The 27,505-nt window shown below is 32.2% G+C and overlaps 3 protein-coding genes and 1 pseudogene across 4 annotated transcripts; 3 read left to right on the forward strand and 1 right to left on the reverse strand.

Annotated features, from left to right (window-relative positions):
* Window positions 1-3,483: 3,483 nt before the first annotated feature.
* LOC111297404 (U11/U12 small nuclear ribonucleoprotein 65 kDa protein-like) lies at window positions 3,484-7,158 on the forward strand (annotated as a pseudogene). The gene is made up of 8 exons (XR_016326312.1): window positions 3,484-3,634; window positions 3,936-4,128; window positions 4,272-4,310; window positions 4,407-4,488; window positions 4,744-4,825; window positions 4,967-5,161; window positions 5,312-5,459; window positions 6,363-7,158. The product of XR_016326312.1 is annotated as a U11/U12 small nuclear ribonucleoprotein 65 kDa protein-like (transcript).
* Window positions 7,159-7,897: 739 nt separating this feature from the next.
* On the reverse strand, window positions 7,898-10,049 carry LOC111296890 (Tryptophan/tyrosine permease). The gene is given in 2 exon segments (XM_022891365.2): window positions 7,898-8,151; window positions 8,257-10,049. Coding segments are annotated over 2 exon segments (1,647 nt in total). The 5' UTR covers window positions 9,825-10,049; the 3' UTR covers window positions 7,898-8,072.
* A 989-nt stretch (window positions 10,050-11,038) lies between these two features.
* Window positions 11,039-13,474, forward strand: LOC111297026 (thioredoxin-like 1-1, chloroplastic). Its single transcript, XM_022891557.2, has 4 exons — window positions 11,039-11,457; window positions 11,774-11,953; window positions 12,071-12,235; window positions 12,730-13,474. Exons 1-4 carry the CDS (start codon window positions 11,209-11,211, stop codon window positions 13,024-13,026), a joined length of 891 nt encoding a protein of 296 aa, XP_022747292.2. The 5' UTR covers window positions 11,039-11,208; the 3' UTR covers window positions 13,027-13,474.
* Window positions 13,475-22,241: 8,767 nt separating this feature from the next.
* On the forward strand, window positions 22,242-27,170 carry LOC111297330 (uncharacterized). The gene is made up of 4 exons (XM_022892046.2): window positions 22,242-22,511; window positions 23,526-24,212; window positions 25,851-25,891; window positions 25,986-27,170. The coding sequence occupies exons 2-4, from the start codon at window positions 23,894-23,896 to the stop codon at window positions 26,976-26,978; spliced, it is 1,353 nt and encodes a 450-aa protein (XP_022747781.2). The 5' UTR covers window positions 22,242-22,511; window positions 23,526-23,893; the 3' UTR covers window positions 26,979-27,170.
* The last annotated feature ends 335 nt before the right edge of the window (window positions 27,171-27,505 follow it).

Consider the following 27,505-nt stretch of genomic DNA (forward strand, 5'->3'; position numbering starts at 1 on the left):
CCTATGAGCAAAACGACTTTGGCTGATTAAGTCTTGCTGTGATGTACGATCATTATTAGCCTAACTCTCGTAACTTAAAAACTGTTGACTTTTGGGGCAAACGAAACTGCAAAGCAAAGAAGCCCCACCAACTGGTGACGATTGGTTACGCTGTACACCTCATCAGCTTTTTTCCTCACATGTGAAAATTCTATTGTCCCATTTTTTGCACGACCATGAGGATGCCACGTAGCATAACACACCCCAAATTAGTACGACATATCAATCCCACCCATTTTTTTTTTTGGCCAATAATTTTTTAATGTTTTGAATAGCAAGAATATTTGACAGAAAACTAAGGGTTTATGTTATTTATTAGTTCCTTTTACAATCTATACAAAATATGATTTATTGATCATCAATATAAAAGTTATCGTAATTTCATAGGTCTTTAAGTTTCATTTAATAAAATAAAAAAATGCAACCAATGATTTTTTTTTTAATCAAAACTTCGATGGTAAAGATTTGATTTTAAATTAAAACTCCGACGTAATAAAAAATTATATCATTTCATTATCTTATTTTATTAATGAGATCTTAATAGAGTTAATTAGTAAAATAAATGAATTAATTATTATTTAATTTCATAAATCAAATGACGATTATTCCAAATTTGATATATGTAGTTTATACTTATATGAGTTATATTTTTATGGTATTTGAATTCAAATAATGAATTATAACTTTATAATTACTCATGAGCACATGTTCCTCACTTGTTTAATGATGTATAGTACATTAGTGGTTGAGCCACAAAGATAAGAATACCAAGGTTTCATTAATCATTGGCAACCCTAAACCCAATTTTATTTTATTTTGAATTGTATCTTGGTCTTTCATTGGAAATCTTAAACCTTAATCTTCCTATTTATTTTAATAATCAAAGTAAACTTAAAAGGATCAAGTGGATAAAAGCTAGTATTATATTAAGTTAAACTGAAAAGGATCAAGTATTACATGTACTTATAATAAAATTTGATGCATATTTTTTTAAAATATAATAAAAAATTTTTAAAAAATATGTCAAATTTTTAATCTCGTTTGTAAAATTAAATTATTTCGTTATCAGTATATTTAATAATAAACTAAAAAAATTATTGTGAAGGTGGAATTTTGCTGGTGTTTCATGGTTTGAGACAGTTGGTTGCCATTTCAGGCAAGATGGGTTTAAGCGAGAGGCTTAAGGAATTCATCAATTCATTCACATGTCAGCTTGAACAAGATAATATTTTTTAATCTCAAATTTAATTTAATCACTAATTGATTAAAATTAGGGGGGGGGGGGGCTTTGGATACATAGAAAGTCAAGATAATTGACTTTTCTCTTTTGGTTTGGTGGGAGAGAGTTTTAATGGATTTTTTCTTTGGCTAACCTATCCACTAAACCAAACTGTCCTAACCATCAAATTAACTAACAGATATCAACTGTTGAGGAAAGGAACATACATTAAGCTAGGTAACAGATGTGTCTTTGTCTTGATTACTACCCTGAAAAGGAAAATTGATTTCTATGATATCATCTTTTTTTTTTTATATATACATACCCTTTCTTTAAAAAAAAAAATTGCATTATGATAAAAAGAAGTATTAAATTTGACGATTTATATATTTTATTTTGTAAAATATTAAATTTCATATATTTATATTGTATTTTATATGAAATTTACTTGTAAAAATTTGTATCGATATAAAAATATAAAATATATTTTTTAATTTTATTAAACTCGTATATAATTATTGTTAAAATTTTAAATTATATTATTTTTATATTTTATTTTCATATTATATTTATATCGTGTTATTATGTTATATTTTAAATTACTAAATCTCAAAAGTACTATATTTCTATAATACAATAGAGTGTCTCCAAGATTTGTTTAGGTTTAAGAACAATTTTAAAGGTGCGTTCTCTACATCAATTTGGTACTTTAAGAGTTGTACTCTCACATGCTCGATGCAAAAATTGAACCTTGATTTGATAAAAAAAAAAGAAAGTTTTCTCCTCGCCGATTAAACAAATCCATATGGGTGATTACATATGCTCCTTAAAAATTTTATTATGATTCTTAAAAAAGATTGATCCATTTTATAAACTTATCATTCATGATTACACATGCTCGCAATTATCCAAATTTTGGTTCAATTTAGTTGTTTATGATTTTTATTGATTCGTCAAAAACAAATTTTTAATATAAGAAATCATAATATGAAATAAAAAATATTATAAATTTTAAATTTTAAAATTCAAATATTATTTTTTAAAAATAATTATATAAATTAAATAAATTAAAATTTAATTTCTCAAAAAATTCAATACACTCTTTGACGTCCATGGTCTGAGCAAAATTATTGAAGTACCGAGCAATTGCTTCTGTTGAGGAAATGGGCAAATGATTCTGTAATAATGAATAGCATTAAGATAATGACAATGACAGTCACGAATACCACTGGCGCAAAAATCAACCTAAGAATCAGTAGCTTGTCGCATTTAAGGCCGGAAGCCTCCTTTTTCTTTTTCTATCTTTTGCTTTTTCTTTTTCTTACCTTTTCCTTTTAGAAAAGAAAAAAAAAAGTGGGGAATCTAGCTTCGAAAATTCTTATCAAGTTTTAATCTAAATACCAAAATATTCCCAACCAAATTCATAGCTATTAGAGAATTTTGAATAAGTTTAAGTGATATATTGTATCTACACTACTTTTGCAACAGCAAATACATCTCCCTTCTTTAATTCACCTCATAAAGTATAATTAAAGTTTTAATTAAAAAAAAATTAAAGCAACTGACATTGATGCTGCAATTTTATATTTATTTGTTCTCGCATGAATTTTCAAAATTTATCTTTTTTTTTAATGAAAAAATTAGTGTGAGAACTAATGAAGTATAATCAATCTCATACAATCTCACTCGTCAAAGAAAGGAATACAAAATTAATATCATATAAATTAACAATCAATCATATGATATGATATGTTGATAAAATATTAATTTTTTAATTTTAATGTTTAAAATTTAAAATTTGATAATCTTAAATAAAAAATGATTACAAATAAATTTGCTTTCATTAAGAAAATGTGAGCATTATATCAAGTTGAGGTTACAGTTAATAAAATGTTTTTAAAATTTAAAAGTAAATTAAAATTAATAAGATGAGAAAATGTAGTTAAGCCAAGTCAAAATTTGTGGTCTGAAAGCGAATTTGTAAGATAAAAACTCTTTGATAATGAAAATAAAAATTATGCAAATTAAAATATTAGGTGAACTTAATAAGGAAAATGAAAGTTGATAAACAAGCCCAAGATCATGTTTAGGTACAAAAGAAAGCCCAAGATTTTGGGTCTCAGAAGCCCATTATGAAATCCTCCAAGCCCCCCCACAGACCCACTCTTACAAACCCATCATTTGTTTCTTTTCATTGCGAACAAAATTCTTCAGGGAAGGAGCAGGCTACCGTGCTGCAGCAAGCAGCTAGGGCAAATCAGTACCCAAAACTCAAAGTTACACTTTTCGCTTTCCCTTGAAATGAAAATTATATAAAAATATGAAATTACACATGGGTTTTTGAAAAGTTTTCTTCTTTTGGACTAAAATTTGAATGTAAGAACATTTGTTCTTGTTAGTTTTGTTAAGTTTAATGTTGCCATGTGGGTGATGTATCATTTTTTTTTTAATCTTGTAAAGTTGATTTTATTTATCATATTATGAATTTTGATAATACCCACATCAAACAAATCAAAATTCAATGTAAGAAATATGTATGTTAATATTCCTTCTAGTTATCTGCATTGCAAAGACTTTTTTTTTTTTTTAAAGGTGTAATCTTTGGCTTATTCATTGTTATAGCAAAGGAAATAAATTACTGTGGATGCTTTAATGGCTGCTATTTCTGTCCTCACAGCCTTTTAGCAATCCTCAAATGCAGCATTTTGGATAACAAAGTGTTGATGGAGCAATGTCAAACCCTCTAGAATTGGATTCTGTAGAGACCCTTTTGATCCGGCATCTTCCTGAGGCCATTTCACACTACAGCCTTTTACGGCTTTTCTGTCACCATGGCGTATCCTCTGTTCCTCCTTGCTCTAGTGGAAAGTAAATAAATGTTAAATGTTTGGTGGTTCCTTATAAATTTCATTCAGTTCTCAATTAGCTTTCTAGAAACCCTTTATTATTTCTAGCTTATATATGAGTTATTTCTGTGGTTGCTCAGCCTGAGATTTATTGGTAATTGGAAAAGTCTTATCATTGGAGAGAGCTAGTAAGCCATCTGAGGAATGTAAACCTCACAAAATTGGAGTTCAGCTTGGAAAGGATTTTCCACAATTGGCATCTTGGGTGAAAGATGCTAACTAGACTAGATACCTGAATCAAGGTTCAAGATCAGGATCAATGCCTGCTAGTGAACCAATTGCTCCTACACTTGGTGTAGACTATCCATTTCCTCCTCACCTTGAGTGAGTCTTCCTCATATTTTCATGTTTTTTTTTCTCTATATCCAAAAACCCTTGAAATGTGACGTTGCAAATATAGTGTCAAGCATTTATGTACTCATGGTATAAAGAGTTGTTGGCTTTAAAGTTTGGTTTTCCAACTAGTGCATAACACTTTAAACAATAATTGTTTTATAGCATTGATCAGAGTATGCTGCTTTCTTTCTAAATGCTTTAATCATGTAGATATAAGCAAAATCTTATACACTTTTGATGCAGATATTCTTATGTTTGACCAGATGGAAATATGTTGTCCAATATTATTAATGCTCTTATTGCTGTTCCTCGCTTCTATACCCAGGTTTTCTTTAATTTCACCTTTATTGCAAAGCTACTTAATTATTTATTAATGTTTCTTCTTAGGTTCTTGTAATTAGGTTTTTACTTGATTTTATCTAATTGCTATTATTGGAGTCCGGAGATAAGAGTCTTTCAACTTCAGGTGTTGCACCTAATGAATAGAATGAATATTCCATCTCCATTTTGTATGGCTTTTCCCACTCCCCCTGTGCCACCTTCAGTACATGTGCCACAGCCACCACCCCCACCCCCACCCCCACCTCCTGCTCCCACACCTGCAAAGCCACTTTTGGCAGCTGCATCTTCTAGTGAATCAGAAATGGAGTCATCAGATGAGGTAAGATAGTTCTTCTAACTTGTAAACATCAGTAACCACATATTAGATTAAATTAATGAAACATATATGCCTGAAAGAAGCACTCTGGCCAAATTTAATCCTATATAATTCCTGTAGTTGGTGATTGTTCCTTGACTAATATGTTTGTAGGAGGTCAAAGACAAATGTGTGACAAAATCTAAAAGGAAGCGTGTGAGGCGAGAAGCTGTTGTAGGCCCTGCAATTGATAAAACTGTGGCTCATGAGGCTGTTGGAGTTTGTGACATTTCTATTAGTTGAACTTGGCCATTGTGCTTTGGTATGTTTCTCTAAGGTTTCTTGTGTTGCTGTGACAAATGAGTTTATGCATTTTGTGTACCTTGTAAAAGTTGCCTCATAACCTGCTCTGGTCTCTAAAGATTGTTTAAATCAAACCAGGGATGCATTCTAGGAGTAATTTTAAAGCAGTGATATCAGTTGTCCTACCTAGCAAAACCAGTTGGAAATAAGTTTCTCACTTGGTACTAACAAAAACAAAAATGAGAGAAACGAATTAGCTGTCTTCATGAGTTGTTATCTTGTCAACTTAATGGCTTTTAACAAAATTGCCAACCTGGTTTCCTTTCCCAGTAATTTTTTTCCATGTGATAAAGCTAGTAAAGCTAAACAACATTCAGCTCTCATATATCTGAAGAATAAAAGCTTTTGTTAATACTATGTTGTTTGTTAGCTGATGACAATCTTTTGAAGTTCAAAATTATGTTCTTGATACTCCCCTGCTAGGTTCTTTTTTTTTTTTTTTTTTTTTTCCTTAACAAAGGTAGCCATAGCCTAGCAATAAGAGAAAGGATTGCAAATACTGAGATTTGAACCTCAGACCTGTTAGATGCCGGGTGATTGTATGAACCACATGAGTTAAGCTCCGGGTTCCTTCTGCTAGTATTTTTAATACTATGCAACTATTAGCTTGTAAAATTCATGCCAATGAAAGACCTTTATTAATAAGTTTTTAGTTCTAGTAGCAAGCAATCGCTTTAAACCATGTTGTAGGATAGGTAATTCTTATTACACAATTAATTCACACTTTTTTCTTAATGCCTCACTGTAATAATTACTCCCAGGGAATGCTGTTTTAGCTCTAAGGTCTATTAATTCTTTGTGTTATCTCGTGTAGTGACGACAAATTTCTTATTCAGTGGTCAATTGTATTCCTTCTTTGCAGAACCTCATAAATGGATAACTGTTTAAAGGCAAACCAATAATCATCTAGTTTGGTCGGAATCCCGCCACTGCAAAAACAAATTAAAATAATATGCAGTGACATGAGCAAGTTTCCTTATGTCCACTGTATGGTTACTATATTGGTGATTATGGCTTTTTATGTTTTTAAGCAAGGATGTCTACCTCCATAATTTTGTAATCCCAAGGCTGCGGTGAGAGGAGATGTGTGCAAGAGCTTGTGAAATGATTATCTCGCCAATACATTTTAACAGAAATAATAACTTGGCCGCCTTGAGGGTCTACTTCAAATCATAATTCATATCATCAGCGGTGATGGAAGAGCAGAGCACAACAGGGTCTTGCTACTTGCTGCTACAGGGGTTTAAAGGTGCAGAGCCTCTGTTTAAGGCAGCAAGCCTTAATTTTGGTGTGGCTGTAGCATGACCCTTACGATTTTCCTTGGTCCACCCTAAACCTGGGTACAAGCATGCTGGTGATTGATCAATACAACAGTGCAAAGCAACTTTTTCCGAGGCCTGGGCCGCTTGGTACCCCCGATTGTTGACTTTTGAGGTCTCACTGCTCAAATGTGGTTTTCCCAAATTTTTTTTTCTTTTTCTTTGACATATTAATCACATTTAATATAACATTCATTGTTTGGAAGAAATGGAAAGATAAAAGGAAAGACTTTACACTTTTTTTGGCATCGAAGAGAAAGACAAAGGCTTTATGCTTGACTCTTGAGTTTGTAATATTGACTTTGTAAACAATGATTGGAATTTTTTCCTTGTTCTTCATTTTCACTGCCTTTTTTTTTTTTTTTTGACAGTCTTCATTTTCACTGCTTGATTCAAGAACTATTGGAAATTCCTGTTTCTATGTGTGGTAAATTTGTTAAGACTGTCAGCTGTCCAAAATGTAAGTGAATCATTTCAAATGAATTCCATAAAAAAAAAAAAAAGTTCTCCTCATAAACTTATTGCCTCTCTTTCAGAATTCAACTCCAAGATTTCTATTAGAGATTTCAAATTCTAACAAATTCTGTTTCTAAAGAGGGGACTTGAAGCAAAATCACGTACCAAAAAGATAAAGTACAACAAAATTGTTTTAACACATTTTCAAAGAAAATTTTGATGTAATAAAAGATTGGCAACCAAAACTTTCCCTATGCCATGTTAAGAAAGTAAAAGAGAGGAAATGAAGATTTTTTAGAATTCAATGGGGTTCAGCCTCCTACACCAAGTTCTATATCTTCCAAACACCTCAGTAGGTGATCATCAGCTGATGCATATACCTGAAGAATCATGTTCTCAGAGGTTTCCCTTTCTTTAACTAATGCTTTGCAGGAAGCATGCTCTGAATTCAGTTTCAACCTGAAGCCTGAAATTCAGTATCAATTGATTCCCTGGATGAAAATCTTAGCCCAGAAGGATCTCAACTACTTCACTTTAGGAAATGTGCAACTTCATATAAATAGATTGTATGATTATCAGAAGATTTGGTACTGAAATCAGATGAGTTACGCCTGCTGAGACATTCAATTGGAATGGTATAACAAGTGGCAGATATATGATTTCTATTCATTGTTTGTAGTTTAATAAAAAAAAATATTGCTATATAGAGCTGATCAATCGATCTTGACTATATAGAAGATATTTTTGTCTCGGTCGGGGAAGACAATGTTTTTCTGTTAGATCTACCTGCTAGCCATCTAATGCCAAATCCCCAAAATGACTGCAATGCCAAAGAGTAGTGCAAGTGTAGCATCTCCTCCCAGGAGGATAGACAACCTGCCAAGTTGAAGACGTTAAATCAAGAAATCAGGAAAATGCAGTAGAGACAGTAATGTTTACTCTGCCAGGAATATGCCGTAGATTGCTGTATACATGCAATACCTGAGCTTCTTCCTTGACTGCTGTATGTATACCATTGCTGGAGGAAGGATGCCAAACAGGAAGCAGTTTGCAAAAACCCCAGCAAAATCAAGGGCTCTTGAAAAGGTTGAAGGGAAAAAGGAAGCTATAAGAACTGGAGCACAAAGCACTAGTGGCATTACAAACATTTCAAATGACTTAAGCTCAGTCATTCTTAACAGCTGTTCATGTTCTGAGGCTGCAACACTATTTGATCCAAATGAAACTTTCCCAAAATTTCCACGATCCTTCTAATCTGAATAGATCACAAAACCAACTCTCCCAGAGCCATCACCATTAGAGACCAACTGAGACTGATAATGGTTTTGCTTTTCTAAACTTGTTATCCCTAAAATCAATTCCAAGGTATCAAGGAGTTGCTTTGGAAAGCTTACAGCATATCCTATCAGGCTAGTTGCCAAAGCAGAGAAGGCAAAGCCTTGAAGTGCAGATAAAGCAGAAGGATTCACAGAAAGTAAGAGGGATATAGGGTCTTTTGGTGAGGTAACTGAGGTAGTTCCAGCGAGCCCTAAAACAATCAAATTCCATGATAGAACCATAATCAATGGAACAGCCCCTCCAATAAGTACTGCTTTTCGAGCCTCAGTTATAGAATTTCCAGCAATCTTGCAAATAAAAGGAGTGATGACATGGAAGCCTAATGTGAGTACAGTAACAGGTATAGCTGGCAAAATTGATGACAGACTCCACGAGGCATGAGCAAAGGAGCCTATTACATTTGCTCTGGCCACAGATAAACCAATGGCTACTAATGCAGTTATGGAGAAAAGCATGAGGAAGCACAAAAGCCTGTTTGTAACATCAATGACCTTAAACGGAAAGAACATAATAACAGTCCCAACGGCAAGAGGAAACAAAGCGTGAGCCAATACCAAATTCATCCAGGGAGACCATTGACACATTATTGAACCAATGCCTGAAACACAAGCCACTAACAAAGAAAAACTAAGGGAGGCGTAAATGATCGCAACAAAAGCACCAAAATGACTTCCTAACGCCTTTGTTGCAAGGCCAGTAAAGCTCACCTCTGCAAGCCCATCTTCTTCTATTGCTGCAAAACTAAGCCCTGCCACAAGAATGATGGAGGAAATAACATAAACCCAAGAAAGAAGAATGGCAATGGTTGATGGAAGTGGACCTGATTTTATTGTTGCAGCTGGTAAACCCAGCATTCCAGGCCCAACTGCAGTACCAATAATTAAACTAACAGCACCCCAGAAGCTCTTCCCTTTGTCTTCTTGTTGGGATTCTTGTGGTGACTGATTCTTCAGTGTTTCAACATTATTTTCCTCATCATCAAGGGTAACAATAGGAAGATCCAAACTTCTGGGTGTACATTGTGCAGTTAAAAGGAGAGGTTTGAGATTCTTAGAGGGATATTGGTTTATGGTGAAGGATGTAGTAGGCTTATTATTGAATGCTGCTGCGTAGGGAATGGATAGCTCTGGAAGCTGGGTGTTGAGGCAAAGAAGATTAAATCTTGACTTCAATGGAGAGTAGGGAATGGATGGATGGTGAGAAAGTAGCATCTTGGCAAGAAAATTTTGTGAGCAATAGAATCTTTGTAATGGAGATTCCCGAGTAGTTTCTTTAGGTAAGAGCAATCGAGTCTTTGTAACGGAGATTCTGTTTAATGGGAAAATCTTCGGTTCTTTCTGGTCAGAGCAGTCAGATTGGAACTAAAACCTCAGAGGGAGATCAAATAATCACCATAATCATAAAATTTTAGACCGATTGGGGGCCCAAGAATGAAGAATGGGACCTATATCATAAACTATATCCTGTTGCATTGAAGTGTTCTGGATTGGCCTAAATGTGAGCAATGGGAATGATGGAATCCCAACCAAAATGAAAATGAAGAAGAAGAGCATGATTCAACTCTTGTTTCATGGGCCTTATTATAAGTGGGCGTACACAAAAAAGGTTGGGTAAGGTTGGTAACAAGCCCATGTCATAATTCATGGTAATTGATGTATTGTGCCATGTTTTATAAAAATATTATATATTATAATTCACATTGGTATTGAAAATATAAAATATAATATTTTTATATATATTTAATTTTTGATAAAATTTTAAATTATATTATTTTAATATTTTATAAAAATTTTTAATAATATTATCGTATCATAAATTATTAAATTTATTTTCATTGTCGCTTCTTTTTTTTTTAATTTTTATTCATAATCAGAGTTCTAGTAAATTTTTTTTTATTTTACAAATGAAATTAAAAAATTATCATAATTTTATTTTTTAAATATATTAGAAAATTTTCGTGTTATTTTACTAATTTTAGTTATAAAATATAAAAGCTTCGCTAATTATAATTTTTCAAATGAAATTTGCATATGAAAATGAAGAATACAAGGTTGATTTTTGGAAAATAAAATAAAAAGAAAAAGAAAAAATTTCAAAGCTGGCCCACAAAAACGTAATGAGGTGGCAAAGAACCGACCTTTTATCCAAAGCATATCCGAAACTTACTTGTATTGTTGCAAAATCTTAGGTCTAATGCCACGTGTCGAAAAAGTCACTAATCACGTCACGTGCATCTTCAAACCACCATAAAAACCGGAGGACGTTAAAGAAACCAAAGAAAAAACCTTATCCAAAACGTTTTTTCACATAAAAAATTGCCAATCACAAAAAATCATCGACCGTTAGATTCACATCAAGCAAACGGATCAACGGTTGAAGTCAATCCTTAGACCTTAAAATAACCAACAAAAGGGCAAAGCCAAGAGAGAACAGAAAGGAAAAGGAAACTAGGAAAGCACTTTTTCTTCAAAGATACAGAAAAAACTATTTTTTATATTTTAATCTTCACTGGGAATAAAGCAAAGGATCAATTGTCAATCTGGGTTTTGGTTTTTGTTGTGAGAAAAAAAGGGAAAAAATAGAAAAAAAATAGTTATGGCTGAGGTTTTGGGGATGGCAAATCTGTTCACAACTTGTAACTATAGTCAGAAGAAGAATCAAGAAGGTGGAGTTTCTTTGTTTTCTAAGAGAATTTCTGAGCTTTGTTTAAAAAAGAATAGTTTTCCTTCTTTGAAGGTGAAATCTCAGGCTTTGAGGAGTGATTTTAATGGGCAAAGACTGGTCTTTTTGGAGAAGAAAACTGTGAACAAGAGAAGGTTTTGTCAGTTTCCCATTAAAGCACAGGTTGGTTTAATTCACTTTTTTTTTATTTTTTTCCAATTTCAGGATCTTTCTTTTTTTTTTTTTTAATTTGTTTTGAGTTAATATTGTCTCTTAATTTATTTTATGATTTTTTTTAATTTTTTAATTTCTTGATAATTTACATGTGTTTCTATTATTAGCTTCCTACAGTGAAGTTCTTAGCTTAGTTTTCACATTCATAAAAGTAGAATATTGGTTTACGATTTTATTTTTTTTTTCATAATTGGATCTATTGCAAAAATCTATACAGAAATACTAATTGGTTTTTCTTTTTTCTAATCTTGTTTAACTGAATCAGATGCAAACTGGCCTTATTGGTAGAAGTCAAAAGTGGTGGGAGAAGGGGTTGCAACCAAATATGAAAGAAGTCACATCTGCACAAGATCTGGTTGACTCTCTTTTGAATGCTGGGGATAAACTTGCATTAGTAGATTTCTTTTCCCCTGGTTGTGGTGGCTGCAGGGCTCTTCATCCCAAGGTATAATAATATAGACTTATAGTTTTAGATATTTGCTTTTGCATAGTTGTTTATCACCATATTTTTGTAGTGTTTGTATTTGGATTAATTGTGGGTTTGGATGTTGGGATTTGGCAGATTTGCCAATTGGCAGAGATGAATCCAGATGTGCAGTTTCTTCAGGTGAATTACGAGGTGCATAAATCCATGTGCTATAGCCTTAATGTCCATGTGCTGCCTTTCTTCCGGTTCTATAGAGGAGCCCATGGGCGTCTATGCAGTTTTAGCTGCACCAATGCCACGGTTAGTCTTGTATCCCTCCCTTCTGATGCAAAGTTTATCTGATATGTTTAGTAGTTAGAATTGAAAACTAGCCTTTTTTGTCATTCTATGCTCTTGTTTTTATGTATGATGCGTGCCACTTGAACATATGGGACTTGATTTCCAGTAGGAAAAATCCATAATTCCGTTTGGATTAATTGATTTTCAATTAATTTACAATTTTCAAGATGTAAGAGCTACATGGCCATTTGTTTTTCCTAGCAGGAGTAACTTTTATGAAAATTGCATGGCGCATATTAGTTATCAATTGGTTTTGTAATGACGTTGAGGCTCAGCTATTTTTGTTGCTACCACTTAATTTCCAAGATTGTTGACAGGTATATTGCTGCTCATCTGATGCAACTGGTTTTGTATCTTAATTGACCTGAAATGATTAGTCTATAATGTATGGTACTTGTCCATTGTTCACCATGTTTATCATGATACATGTTCTTATCATAATGATGATTCCACAGATCAAAAAATTCAAAGATGCATTGGCCAAGCACACACCAGACCGATGCAGCCTTGGGCCGGTAAAAGGGCTTGAGGAGAAGGAGCTTTTGGCATTAGCTGCCAACAAAGATCTTTCCTTCAACTACACACCAAAACCAGTTCAACCTGCTCCTGTTCCTGCACAGGAAGAGGTTCTGGTATCAAAACAAGTTCCATCTGATTCAGGGACAAAGCTTCCTCTTCCTCTTCCTCTTGCTACAGCATCCTTAAAGCCCAAAGATAGTGAGGAGAAAAGCTTGGTTGGTGTTGGGAGATGATTTGGCTTGTTTTTCACCAACCTCATTCCCCTCCCAATCGCCATTGTACAGTTACTACTACAGTACTGCTCCCATGTTCATCTCTCATGTACTAATATCCATGTTAGAAATGAACATAGAGGAGTTGAAGCCATACGGCATCTTGTCTCCCCATGGAGTTGCAGGTTTTTGGATTTATTTTTTGGGATCCTAGCCTGCTTGATTCAAGGGTGTTTGAAGAGCAACTATAGCTGTGTATATGTTAGAGTCGTCATTTTTATGTTCAAGGGAAATCCACTTAGTGAATGTAAAAATCATATTGTTTTATAGTATTTATGGTTATAGAAATTGAAAAAGCCTTTTGTCTTTTTCATTTTCTATTTTCCCCTCTTTTATGTGTTGGAAACAGAATATGAGTATTTGTATTGGATATTTAGTATCAATGACAGGTTACTGCCTTGCCTTTTTATTTTCTTTGTTTTCTATTTTTGTTGAATTCGGATCACACAGCTTGTATCAAGGGATAGTCCATTAGATGTGGATGGTATGTTAGTGACAAATAGATTCCCAGATTCCACCAAAAGAGTAATAAAAGGAAAAATATCCCCAGATTCAATCATTCAAACAAGTGACTGGGATATGAACTGTTACTGTTAAGCACACATTATTATTTTTTTAATTTTGTGTATGTTTGTGGATAAGATAACAAGACAGTTTAAAATTTTAACAAAAATAATATATTGGTTAAGCAAAAGCTAAAAAATATTTTACCTGTTTATCACATCAATATGAATTGAATGCAATAATATTTATATTTTATACGTATTTGACAAAAAATAAATATAACATATTAGGTATATATCGTAATTAATGTGGGAATCCTTGAAAAGGATCATCCAAAATTAGTTTACGCAATACATGCCCTCTCCTTTGCTTACATTGACAGATATGCAAGGCACAGAAAAACAAAAGCGTCATGTTCCATGTATCCTTCGTTAAAAACTCAAAAAAGAAAATATCTAATAGTGTTGGCTGGTCCAGAAACCTTGGACGTTTCAAGAATTGTTTGGAATTCTGCCTGGACAGTGGACATCATCATCAACCACTGTCTAAAATTTGCAGGATTGTCTCAGAAGTGACCAGAACAGGTCCAGATCATTGGTTTTCTATCCTCAACATTGTCAAACAGGCATAAAGATCCCATTACCCTACTTGATTAAAATGAAACATAGATAAGCTCATTTGGATGGATCAGACTTGTTTTTTTTCATTAATTGTTAGATTCAACTTATCTTTTGCATCTGTAAATCCAAATGGATAGATCTTTTAATTTTTTAGATCATAAAAATGATGATTACAGGATTACAAAGTACTAATCGAATCCACAGAAAAAAAGAAAGTGTAATATGTAGTTGGCTGGACATGGAGTGGACCACAAGAGAATTATAGGTAGGAAATTTTGGAATAATGGGAAAAGGTCGGATAAGGTTTTGTGTGTGTACTGAGATGCATCAATGGAGCCTACCTTGCTTTTTCAGGATTTTTCTAAATCTCAAAGCTCCCTTCATCTGCTCCCAAGCGCCTAACCTCTTTCCCAACCTTCTTTACTGTTCCCATATGTCCAAGGCATATCCATTGAAGTGTTGCCAGGCTGCATTATTTGTGTTGTGTAATTCCTATGCAGTTAAAAATAATAATTTGTATATTTGTATTATGTTTATTTTGTATTATAAATAAGTATAAAATATTAAAATTTTATATTATAATTTACATAGATAAATCAAAAATAAAAAATTTTTAAAATTTTTATTAAATAATATATGATTTTTATTAAAATTTTAAATTATTTTATTTTTATATTTTTTGTATTTTTATTTTTTATCAAATCACTACATCATATTTAAAATTATCGTATCTTTCATTATTTCCTTTGGTTGAATTTAATTTGTGAGATGCAGGAGGAATTGATTCAAAGTTAAAAAGGAGGTTGTTTCTTGCTCACGTGAATCGTGAAAATATGCAGACGATTAGCCGAACAAGGCCTTGATTTAGTCCCGGTTGAATGCTTGAAATATGAGTAATTAATTAATCGGTTCGATTCGATAAAATTAATATTTAAATTAATTAATTTTTATTTAATAAGTAATTGAATTTATTAAAAATTTTTAAATAATCATCATAATTAAATTAATCAAATCAATTCAATTCAATTAATTGAATTAAATAACTTAATTTTTTTATCTTTTTATTATAAATAATTATTTAATTATAAACTTAATTGAATAAATTTTAAATTTAAATATCATTTAAATTAAATCACTAAAAATTTTAATAAATTTAAGAATATTATATAAGAAAAAGATAAATAAAAATATTTATTTTAATATTTTTATCTTTATTAAAAATTCGAGTCGATTATTAAATTTAAAAACTGAAAATTCATCAATTTAATCAAATTAATTAATCTAAAAAATTAACTATATGCAAAACTAAATAAATCAAACGGAATTGATCATTTTTCATCGATCTCGATTGATTAAATCGATTTAAACAGATTTCTCCTCACCACTAGCTTGAAACGTGTATTTCTTCCTAGACAGTGACGCTTCGGTTACTAACTCTACCACGTCATCTCTCTTCTTTATTTTTTTTTTCTTCACCCAATAACAAAACTAAATCATTTTACTATTTGCAAATTGCTAATAATAATGATTAAGGATGATTATAATATTATACTTAAAAAAATTATATTCATTATATTGTTTTAATAATATTTTTAAAAATTAATATATTATTTATTTTTTAAATATCACTTTAATTTAAATAAATATTATGATGCATAAAAGGTTGTGTCATGCACTTTTAACAAACATGAAGCATTAATCTACAGCCAATAGGAAGATAAAAATCATTGGGCATATAAACATTATTATTGCATACTCTAATAAGCTGGTTTTGTAAGAAGAAAGTGATGATTAGGAATGTCAATGGTAGAATGTGAAGTGAGTAGAGCATTTCTCATCTCATTTTTTATTTTTTATATTATATATATTTTCGTACCTATTTTCAACGTGTATTTTAAATTTATTTTTTTTTGTGAATATTTAATGGATATAAGTAATTCGTATATCTATGACTTAAAAAAAATAAATAAAAATAAATAAAAATAAATTTTTTTAATTTTTTAATTTTTATCTTACACATTTATTTAAATTTTTATAATTATTTTAAAATAATACAAACATATTAGTTCCAATTAATTTAAAATAAAATTTATATTATTAAATATATATAAATTTACATAGAGTATGTGTAAGATATGAATGTTATCTTACCCATTCTCATCCACCCTGTAACGAATAAAAATTTAAAATCATACCTATTTCCATTGTTATCCTCAAAATTTAATATCTAGTTACATTCTCACTATGATAAAAAATCAAATTGTTTATCAGGTTTGGATAAAATTGACATTTTTAGTGCTAATCATGGGACAAATGGTATAAAAACCAACTATTCACTCATTTGACTCTATACCAAGCAACCCAACCAGAGTAAGCCAATTTGACCGCTTAACAAAATGCCATGATAAGATACAGTGATAAAATTTAACCACACCGAACACTTAAAAAAGAGTAAATATGATGACAATAATAATAAAAGATATCATGAGATTGGATGAAAATGAAGAAGAATATCATACCTTACGTCTTTAAGAAATAAATAAGATGCATTAATCTCACATTAAATAAAAAAAAATCGATGAACATATAAATTTAGAGTTACACATCTTAATAAGTCGATTTTGAAAAATAGTGCTGTTAAATCTTTTCGAAAACGAATTTTTGAAAAGTTATAAATTTTTTCAAAAAAATCATACAATTTTTTAAAAATAAATTTTTAAAAACCTTTAAGAACTACCGAAAATAAATTTTTAAAAGTTCTTAAAAATTCCGAACATCTATTTTCATAACCTTAGATTTCACCAAATCTCCCTTTTTATCATATCTCATCTCCTCCTCTCTTTCCAATTGAAAACTTTAAAGGATTTTAAACCAAATCAAGCCAAATTCAAAGGAAATTTCACCATTTTGAAGTAAAATGCATAAATCAAAGGTAAATCATTTATTTTATTTTTTTTTACTTTTTCTTTGATTTTATACTTAATTTTGTAAGATTTTATGTTAAAATATTTTGATACGATTTAGAACTTTTGAAAATTGAATTTTAGAAAGTTTTAAAGTTTTTTAAAAGTGGATATCTTAAAATCTTTAAGAACTTTCGAAAATAAATTTTTAAAAAATTTTGAAAATTTATGAAAATTTATTTTCGAATAATTATATAATTTTTTAAAAATTTATTTCTAAAAAAAATTTATAACTTTTCAAAAATCCATCGTAAAAAATTAATACGAAAGAGAAAAGGTAATTTGACAATTCTCTTTTGAAATTAAATAATTTCACTTATAACAAAATTTTAAAAAAATAAAGTGTGAAAAAAAAAAAAACAAAGGTGTATACGACAATTCTCTTTGATAAAAAGACAACGTACCATCCACGCAATATTTACACTGCGCTACACATCTTTTTAACCTTTCTTTTCTGCAGGACCCTTAAAAAGGTATAAAAGAGGACACATTGGGCTTAACATCTTATCCTGGCATGATCCATTGGAAATCTTTACATGTGTTAGAGGCCGGACGCCCACAACTTTCGGCCTAAAAGACCTGATGAGAAGCTAAGAGGATGCGTGTACCCGTATCCATGCCTTCCAAAACATTGGGTCAGATTTATTGGGAAAAATGAACCATACAAAGGGTAAATGAATTCATATTAATAAACCACATTTTATCATAAAAAGCTAAGGGAAAATAGTAGATAAACTACAAATTACATAGGCCGATAATATAAAGAATCAAATTGAATAATATTCTAATACTTACCCTAGAGAAAAAAAGGATAATAAAAAAAATTATAATTTAATTCATTTAGTTCATACAATATCTTTAAAATGTAATATCTAATAAGTTTGAAATAAAAATTTAACATATGTAATTTTTTTTTATTTTCAAACTACCAATTTTATAAAAAGTTTAATAATGTTAATTGTTTAATGTCATTACTATGTATAGATAGATTGACATGTAAATAGATAGAATTAAAATATAAAGCTAATGAATCTACTAAGTTATGTAATTTTCACATAATGGGAATTGATAAAGCATTAGATTTGGTATATATAGATACTTTTGTAACACCAATAATATTTCTTGACATATAATCAATCACCAAAAGCCTAGCATGAGGAGCCGAAAGAAAAATGTAGCCAAAGAGTACTTGCCGGCTTCATATATCCATTCCATTTCAAATATCAAAACAGATCGATATAGCAAAGGATGGAGGAGTCGGAGACGGCAAGTCATCCTTGGCTGCACCATCCTTTCAAGACCTAAACGCTAGGCTGCTGGTGAAGGGTTGGCAATGGCACTCTGGCACAACAGAAGAGTAAAGCAAAAGAAAGAGTAGTTTTGAGTTATTTGAAAGGCAAAGAAGAGAAATGAAATAGTGAATGAAATGAAGCTCGGAAGAGGCTGATAAGCTGGACCTTATATAGAAGTGAAGTGAAAGAGAAAGGGCAGTGATCAGTGGCAATATGGGTTGATATTTTTTTATAAAAATGGCAACCATATCGAGGTGATGATGAGTGAGGACAGCTAATTCGAGACCCAATATTTGGTCCTAGTCGAATATGTGATAAGGTTTCTGCTGTCCCATCACACTATGAGAGACAGGTAGAATATGTTGATTATCAAGAAAATCTACTGAGTTTTCGATATCTGATAGGCTAACTGACCATAAAATAGTAACTTCTCGTCGAGTGCATGCATGTGTGTAAAGAAGAAAAATCAAAGTAGATATTTCAGTTAGGTTAAGTGATCATACAGTCATGGCAGAAAGTCTTATGAATACATAGATTTGATAATTTGTAAATTTTTATCATATATATTTATATTAAACACATATAAAATTAATCACAAACACGAATGATCTAGGGAAATAAGTGACTCGAGGATCAAGGCCCTGCTTTGCACTCAATACAATGCGAAAATATTACAAGCACAAGTAGCTTGGACACATTTCCCTACCGTCCATTTTTACCTTGGTTTGCCATACATGATCTGCTCTCACTGACAAAATTAACAGAAATCTTGATTGATTTGCATTTTTTTAAAGTAACAGAAATCTTGATTGATTTGCATTTTTTGTTCCTTTCCAGGGCTGAAACCTTTAAACTTTTACCTAAACTCACGCCCTTAAATGTCAGATTGACGGCAATATATGTTATACCACGAGCTTTAAGGGACAAAATCTCAGCATAATGGAAATTAAGGATTCCTACATGGAAAAAAGTGCCCCACTTGTTCATGGTAAGGTAGAAGACAAAGAAGAAAATTAAAGATGATCAGGATACAGGTCAGGAGTCAGCATGTGATAATTGGTGTTTCGGTGATTTCTAAGGTATCAGAAATCATTCCATGATTTTTAGAATTAAAAGGCACCTTTTCCTGCACTTTTTAAGGCAATGACAACTTTTGGTGTGTAGATACAATGGATGAAATCACATATTGAAGCTGCCATGCCAATCAACTCAAGGCAAAGATATGGGTCAGCTAGTCAAGATTTTGTTTCCCACAGTAATATATCTAAATTTCAAATCCAATTGCAGGCTAAAACGTACTAGTAGTTTGGTATCTCACCTCAATATTGCGTATGGAATTGCTGACTACAAACAACCTAATTAGCGGCTACTTGATTTAGTAGTGCTGATCAACAAAAGCGGAAATCGCTTGGCCGTAAGTCCCCATATGGCCAGGCCAACCTGGACCTTACCGGTTGCCATCAATCAAGTGATTTCATGCATGAACCATACAAAAATCTAGATTGATTGATTACCAATTCGATTGTGAAAAAGTGGTTCATGTCATGGATCAATCATGGATATGCTTCAAGTTGAAAGATACAGCCACCTATATAATTATGCTTTCAATATAATTAGGCTTTCATAGTTTTGGCCTTCTTCACCAACCAAACAGTATTGACCAAATTGTCTCAAACCAAACGAAACAAAAAGCATATAATATCTGTATAGTTACGTACTCTGATCAGTTTTAGCGATCATAAGGAATTTCTTAAAAACAAAAGCATGAAAGAGCTACCTTCAAGGTGGGTTTGCTTTGCAGAAACCAAGACGTAGATACCTCTTGGAACTCACATTTTCGTAGAAGAAACGTGCCCTAGTAACTCTCACGGTTGCAGGAGATATTATAACTAATACATTCTTTGGAAATTGGGTTCAAAACTTGGCTTATTATTAACATTTCCTATTAATAAATTAAGGTTAAACATGACTCTGGAGTTGAAAGAAAGGTCACTATTTTTTCTTGCATTTCATCAATTAAGGATCAAAGACTTTGGAGATGCATATTTAAACCGGATGATTTGTGTAATTATATCATGTAAAATAACAAAATTTATGCATTTGTATCATATTTTATACGAAAATTACGTGTCATAATTTATATTGATATAAAAATATGAAATATATTTTTTTAATTTTATTAAACTCATTTATCGTTATTGCTAAAATTTTAAAATATATCACTTTCGTACCTAATTTTCATATTATATTTATGTCGTGTTACTATGTCATATTTTAAATTATCATGCCTATCTATATTTATGGGAATAATTTATTGTGTATGTATTATAATTGAATTATCATTGTGATTATCGATATTTATTATTTTTTACGAATTTATAAATGATTGTAATTTATAGAAAAAGATCATGAAGTTCATATCAATCAATATAAACAAATTTAATAATGTTGCATGGATATTATGAATCTTATAGGAAAAAAGTAATACAAATTTTCCAAAGATTACGTTAGTAATTAATTAAATAAATAATTTTATTTAATCTAATTGATTTATATAGCTATTTTTATGACATGCATTCAAATTCTAAGATGGAGGGATGAGATTTATGGGACGAGAGAAGGCTACTTTCCATTGTGTAAGTCAATATCACATGTAAAAAATGCTATTTTCTAGTAATCTTATATTTTTTAAATAAAAATATATTACTGAGATAACAAGATCATTACTTGGGGCTGCAGGCCCATAATATGGTGGCATTTTGGTAAATAGCCACCCACAATAGAAAAGACCATTCCATGGCCTGGCATCGGAGATGTTCAGATATGGGCATGGATGTCTAAGTTATTAGGCCTCACTTCTGAGCCTTTAACCCAAACCCACCCTTACCCACAATGGGACCCCTAAAGGCGGAAAAGGAGCAAAACCCACAGTTTCAAGGTCCAAAAGAAGCTAGCTGGATCCCAATTTTCACTCTCTAGCTTCTATTTGCATTATTTAGGCTTGATATGCCACCTAGGATGCTTCTCCATATTACATTTTGGACATTGAAGGCATTTGATTTTCAAGTTGGACTCTTTTTGATTCACTTACCGTTACTAGGAAAATCATGATATTTTTTTTTTCACCGATTACATGACTTGGGGCAACGACGCAAGAGGTTCGATAAAATCCGAATGGACTATAAACGTAAATAATAAAAAAAAATGTTAGGAGCTTTATCACTAACAATCACGACTTAATTTTAATTATTAAAATTAAAATTTTAATATTTAATTAATAAATAAAAAAATTAACAATTTTATTTATGAATATTGAAATATTAAAAATAATCATACTCAAGCTGGACTTTTTTAAAGAAAGGCTAAAGTGATTTATTTAAAAAGTAAAAAATTGATAAAGAAAAAAAAAAAAGGCCAAACTTTTTTTATTTATTAAACTTGAGTCTTCTGGTATAAAATTAGCTTGGTTCATTTTTATTTCTCTATAAAACTTAAAATTTCTTCAAAAAAAAATCATTTTATCGAATTATTTTAGTAATAAATCAAAGAAGCAAAAGAATTTTTCACACAAAATTTTTTTTTTATATGGATAAAAAAAAAAAAACGTAATTCATGCTTTTAGTTGAACTACTCTCTCATTATTTTTATTGATTTAAATTAATGATTTAACTTTTTTTTAAAATTTTTATTGGCTTTTTAGAGAAGATAAGGCTGTGACTTTGTTAGGACAAGAACAGAAAACTTTGTCAGGTAGTGAATTTTTTTAGAAGACATTATCGTAATCTAACGTTGTCGTTGTAGTAGTAAAAATGCGATGCCCCGTCATTTTCACTTCACATCACATCATCCTCTTCCTTTGCCTTTTTCTTCATTCACTTTCTCTTTGTCTCATTTTCTTTTCCCTTTTTTTTTTCCTTCTAAAACAATCATAAAACAAAACAAAGAAAAGGAAACAAGAGCGTTTATAGAATGGCTCAAAACAGCTCAAAATAGGGTTTCGTTTGTTTTGCTTTACTTAAATCCCCCAGATTTCTTCATAACCCAGTTCAAGTTTAGCCTATTTTAAGGTACGCTCTTTTTCTCTCTTCATTTTGCTTCATGGGTTCTTTTTTTTTTTTTTTATGGTTTGTCTTTTTAGCTGATTAAATGATAAAAATGAGCAACTTTCTTATTGTTTGGTTTTTTTTTTCCCGTTTTTGAGTATTTTTCTTTTATGGGTAGTTGCTATTTTTGGATGAAAAATTTGAATCTTTTTGGGACCATTGAGGTATTGGAAGTGGGAGGTTATCATTTCCTTTTATAAGGTTTAGGAGTTGGAAATAAAGTTTTTTTTTTTTTAATGTTTCCAACGATCGATTGTGAGGTTAGATTGGTGTATTATTGTGAACATAATCTTAGGTTTAAAGGTGTTAAGAAACATAATAATACTACTTCATGTTTTCAGGACACTTATTCAGAAGTTCTTTAAGGTTTGTTACTAACAATGAATACTTGCCTGCTTTGTTCTGTGGTTTTCACTCTTTATTATTGCCTTTTGGCAATAATCTTGACTGCACCCGTTTATTGACTGTGGAATGCTGCTTTGCAAAGAAAAAAGACTTTGGAATGCTGCAACATAAATCTGTTCAAATCTACGATTCTTTGAACAAAAATGCAGCTAAAATGAGAAACGCTATAAAAGAGGTTAACAATGTGCAAAAATTAAAAAAAAAAAAGTTTGCAAATTGTGGCTGAATTTAAATTAAGTGCCGAAAAATAAAGTGTGAAGCTTGTAATTGACAGCACTTTCTTTGCACTTCTTTCAGCGATTGACATTGTGTTAGTCTGTTGTACGACTTACTGATTGTCGTTTCTTTGAGTGTGAATGTGCGTGTCTAGATGTATGATATTACTTGGTAATCGTATGCCTATGTTATCCTAAAATGCATTTTGTAGGCTTTATTATTGTTTTGTGCTCTTCATTTTCATTATTTTTCTATTTTATTTTTGAGATCTATAGCAATTAATTTTTTTCCTTTCTCTAGATAGACAATATTATTTTATTCAGTTGCTCATTACATTGTGCATATGGATGAATGCAGCCAGGAATAGCAGATTTGTGGTGAATCTTATTTGAAGTGGCATACTGGAGTGGAAAGTTACTTAAGTGCACTCCTGTGTCCCATTGTTATTCCTCCAAAGATGGGAATCTGATATGCCTTCTGGTTTGCTTCAAGTCTTGAGTGGATCGCAGTGAGCTTCAATAATATCTGTGCTTTAAGTTTGTTGACATTTGGCTATGCTTGATTTCTGATAAGCATGTAGAGTTCCATACTTTCATGAAAATCTTAAAATAGATTACTGGACAACCTTATTGTGCCAATAGAATATAGCTAATACGGGTGCACTTTGTTGTGTGGCCGCTAGGCCACATGGAACAAAATCACCAACAACCAGAAGGGACTGTTCCATGGATCATGATGAACCACATTGGAGGACAAACTCTAGTTTTTCACCTCCTCCATTGAGGATATGGGACTGTAGGTTACATTCAGATGGTTTGCCACATGGGTCACATGGTACAGGTTTACATGTTTCATCAATGCCCTCAAATAGCAGGGGTAGCAGAAGCAGGGTAGGCAGTGAAGAGTACATCAATCATCACCATTCTGTTTCCGATGGTGCACTCTCTTATTCTGGCAGCCCGCCTGATAGTGCTCAGGTACCACGATGGACTTCACCCATACAAAGGTTCAATCTAGAGGAACTCCCTGCCCCTAATGTTGGAGGTAATCTTAAGTTGATATTTCTTCTGTTATCTCACATGGCATTCCCTGCTTAAATTTTATTCTTATTTTTCTTGCAAATTGAGACTTACAATCTTATATCAGATGCCACTTTCTGTGTTGCATGTCTAAGTGCATTTTCCTTTTATCTTTTCCCTTCTTAACAGAATGCTAAATGTCTTGATACTTTCTTTTGGTCAACTAATATTTATATAATCATAGTTAATTATCTTTTCTGAAATGAAGGGCTGATGAAAATAGTTTGGATACCTATAATTGGTTAATATCGGAACAGATAAGTGGCATGATATCATAGATTCTTGGAAGTCTTTAGTTGCCATAATGCAATGAATACTTTAACTGTTCATTACTGACTATTTATTATGATTACCCTCATTCCTTATCTTCTCTATCTTACCATTAATGATTTCTATTATCATAGGTTTTGCCTTATCATACCAATTTTAATTTTATGATTTTTCATAATAGGATGTTGTCTTATCATTTAGTGAATTGTTCAAGAATGTATAAATGCAAAATTGGAAAATGATCTGTGCTTCGGAATTAGAGGATAGATAGAATACTAGGTTGATTTTTCATGATGATGATGTGTTCTGATTCATCTGAATCAATACCTTGTTAGAATTATAACTATGCATCTAAATTGCATGAATGTCTAAAAGGTCTTTTAGACTGGCATATAATTTTCTCTTGAAATTTTTTCTACTTCTGTGAATGAAACTAATTTCTCATTCCCATCGAAGATATATTTAAAATGTTAATCCTCTGGTTCAGCCTTGAGAGTTGAGATAACCAGCACTATAGGGTTCATTAAACATTTGAGGGGTCCTCTATTAATGATTACTTTTGGGCGTTGAGCTTGTCTGCCACCCATGGTGTAGCCAATTCTCCTTCATGATGAGTTTCTGTTGCTTCTGAGTTTTGTAGGGCAAAAAGTAAATAAAAATAAACTGCCACTTTTGCTGGCAGAATCAAGTCAGTTGACCCAATTCTGGCTGGTAGTTTACTATAATATTTTTTTTATTCCCAAGCTTCTGTTCCATTGCTTATATCTATATATCGGTTTTAGTGGATTGGCTGATTCATCCCTTTTAGTTTAGGTTGTTAGTTGAGGCTAGCCTGATTCAGCCTATTGGGGTTGTTGCATAAATGATGCTCTCAGATCATGGATCCATGGTGTCGTGCTTATTAATAGTAGTCTCTTACAATACAACAGTAAAATGCTGATTATAATATGTTGATCATGCTGTTAAAACTTGAAACATTTTGTGAAATTGCAGAAGTGATGGGTGTTTCCAGAGCAGTGACTTGTATTGTGAGGTGAAACTGTAGTTCACCAAAAAAAAAAAGATGTACGAAGTGAGGGATGTCATATGCTTAATCAAATTCTGTAGATATCTTTCTCTCCTCCTTTTAGAAGGCTATAGCTAGTTTGCCAATGACCATTTCCCTGAATTTTAAACCAATCAACCAAAATGAAGTTTATTATATATGATTTAGGGCAGACTAATTGTTTTTTCTCAAGTCAGATTTAACTATTATTTGCAGTTTCACTTTTATAGATTTCGTGTTATTTGTTCTATCATATGTTTGCTTTCTTAACCTATTTTTAATTATCAGGACCAATTCCCCAGACCTCTTGGTTCCCTTGCTCCGCTGAGGTGACTTGTGTTTCAACTTGTTGGGTTTGATATCAGTTTAATAAGAAAAAGCTTGTCATCAAGAATTTCACTCTTTTTGGTGTTCTTCTTGCAGAGGCAATATGTTTTTAAAGCAACTGCAGCATCCCCTAGCTTTGGATCCCTTTCCTCACTTTCTGAGTCTAGTCTCTGGGAATCCACTAGCAAGCAGCTCTTCTCATTTCCTAACCGCAACTTCTCTGGTCGATGTTCTTACATGACAAAAGCAGTTTACCCACTAGTGTTTCGCAACCCTGTCTCGGATTCTGAAGGCTTTGGTGATGCTGACATTAACGATGTTGGCAAGTTGACACCCAGTGAAGATCGCTTCTCACCATTTCACTGGCATGAAACCAGCTCCAGTGTTGAGCGCAAGTTTCACAAAACCCTTTCTGAACTTCAAAGGTCTGAAGCATCACCAGACCCCAGTGCTAGCTCTAGAAGAGAAGGTTTTAGGTGGAGCAGTGCCAGCAGTTATGATCTGGGGTTAGATGGAGAAAAGTTTGAAATGGCGGAGCATATGGATGTAGAGAGCCTGAGGTCCCCTATTGGTCCTGTGGTAGACAACAAGTGTGGAGTTTGCGGAAAACTTTTGTGGCAGAAGTCCCCCTGGAGTTCACATCGAATAATTAGAGGTGGTGACATGCCAACTGCTGGGGTTCTACCCTGCAGCCACGTGTTCCATGCTGAATGCTTGGAGCAAGTTACCCTGAAGTCCCAGATTAATGAACCTCCCTGTCCGTTGTGCCTCAAAACCGTTGGAGCACTAGAAGAATCTGTATCAGTTTCAGAACCTTTGCAAGTGGCTTTAAGATCTTTGCGAAGGAGCAGGGGTGCCATGATATCTGAAGACCAGGAAGATGATGAGGTCTCAAACCATATCAAGGAAAAACTAAGGAGAAACTGGGCTCCATCAACCCCACGATGGAATGACAGTTGTTCTTCAATAAAAAATCGTCTTAAGAAGCATTTCAAGTTTAGAGGAAAAGTAAGGAAAGATATATTCAGCACAAAGGTATTCCAGAGGATTGGTTCATCTTCTTCTAGTAGGGAAGCAGTTCGGCATTGAGTATCTATTTGGTAATTCCAGATACGTAACTCACTGGCAAATGATAGATTTAGTCATTTTGTGAACTCTCTGTTTCCTTTGAGTATATTATCCTTTCACCTTGGTTTCTCAATATGGTTGTAAGTACATCTTGAATGTCTTATTGCATGCTTAATCAGAATATGAGTTGCAAGTAAGTCAGGTTGTTTCTAATGTGTTATGAAATCAGCTATCTGTATGATCTATAATGTGTGAAGTTCAGTTGATAGACCATGATTTGCAATGATCTTAACAACCTTGAATGTTTGGAGATCAAATCTCGATTTTAATGTGTCAATTGTCAACTGTTGGGGAACAGAAGGGTGAATCTCAAAGCAAATAATAAAAGTTTCCTTCCTTTCTTTCCTTGGTCATATTCGCATGAAAAAAGAATGCATAAACCAGCATGGATGGCAGAGATTTGTCCCGGCTGAACCCATGGAGAAATATCATCTCCGGCGAGCATCAATCTCCAACTTTTTTTGGCTGTTATCTAACTCAATTTTGAA

The sequence above is a fragment of the Durio zibethinus genome, chromosome 12 (genome assembly GCF_047325235.1).
Source record: "Durio zibethinus cultivar Kanyao isolate XHJ-2024 chromosome 12, ASM4732523v1, whole genome shotgun sequence".
NCBI classification, from domain to species: domain Eukaryota; kingdom Viridiplantae; phylum Streptophyta; class Magnoliopsida; order Malvales; family Malvaceae; genus Durio; species Durio zibethinus.

Coding starts and splice junctions, on each gene's coding strand:
- LOC111297026 (XM_022891557.2), top strand. CDS start 11,209: ATGGCTGAGGTTTTGGGGATGGCAAATCTGTTCACAACTTGTAACTAT. Junction 11,458..11,773: donor AGTTTCCCATTAAAGCACAG/GTTGGTTTAATT, acceptor TAACTGAATCAG/ATGCAAACTGGCCTTATTGG. Junction 11,954..12,070: donor GCAGGGCTCTTCATCCCAAG/GTATAATAATAT, acceptor GGGATTTGGCAG/ATTTGCCAATTGGCAGAGAT.
- LOC111297330 (XM_022892046.2), top strand. CDS start 23,894: ATGGATCATGATGAACCACATTGGAGGACAAACTCTAGTTTTTCACCT. Junction 24,213..25,850: donor CCCTGCCCCTAATGTTGGAG/GTAATCTTAAGT, acceptor TTTAATTATCAG/GACCAATTCCCCAGACCTCT. Junction 25,892..25,985: donor GGTTCCCTTGCTCCGCTGAG/GTGACTTGTGTT, acceptor TTCTTCTTGCAG/AGGCAATATGTTTTTAAAGC.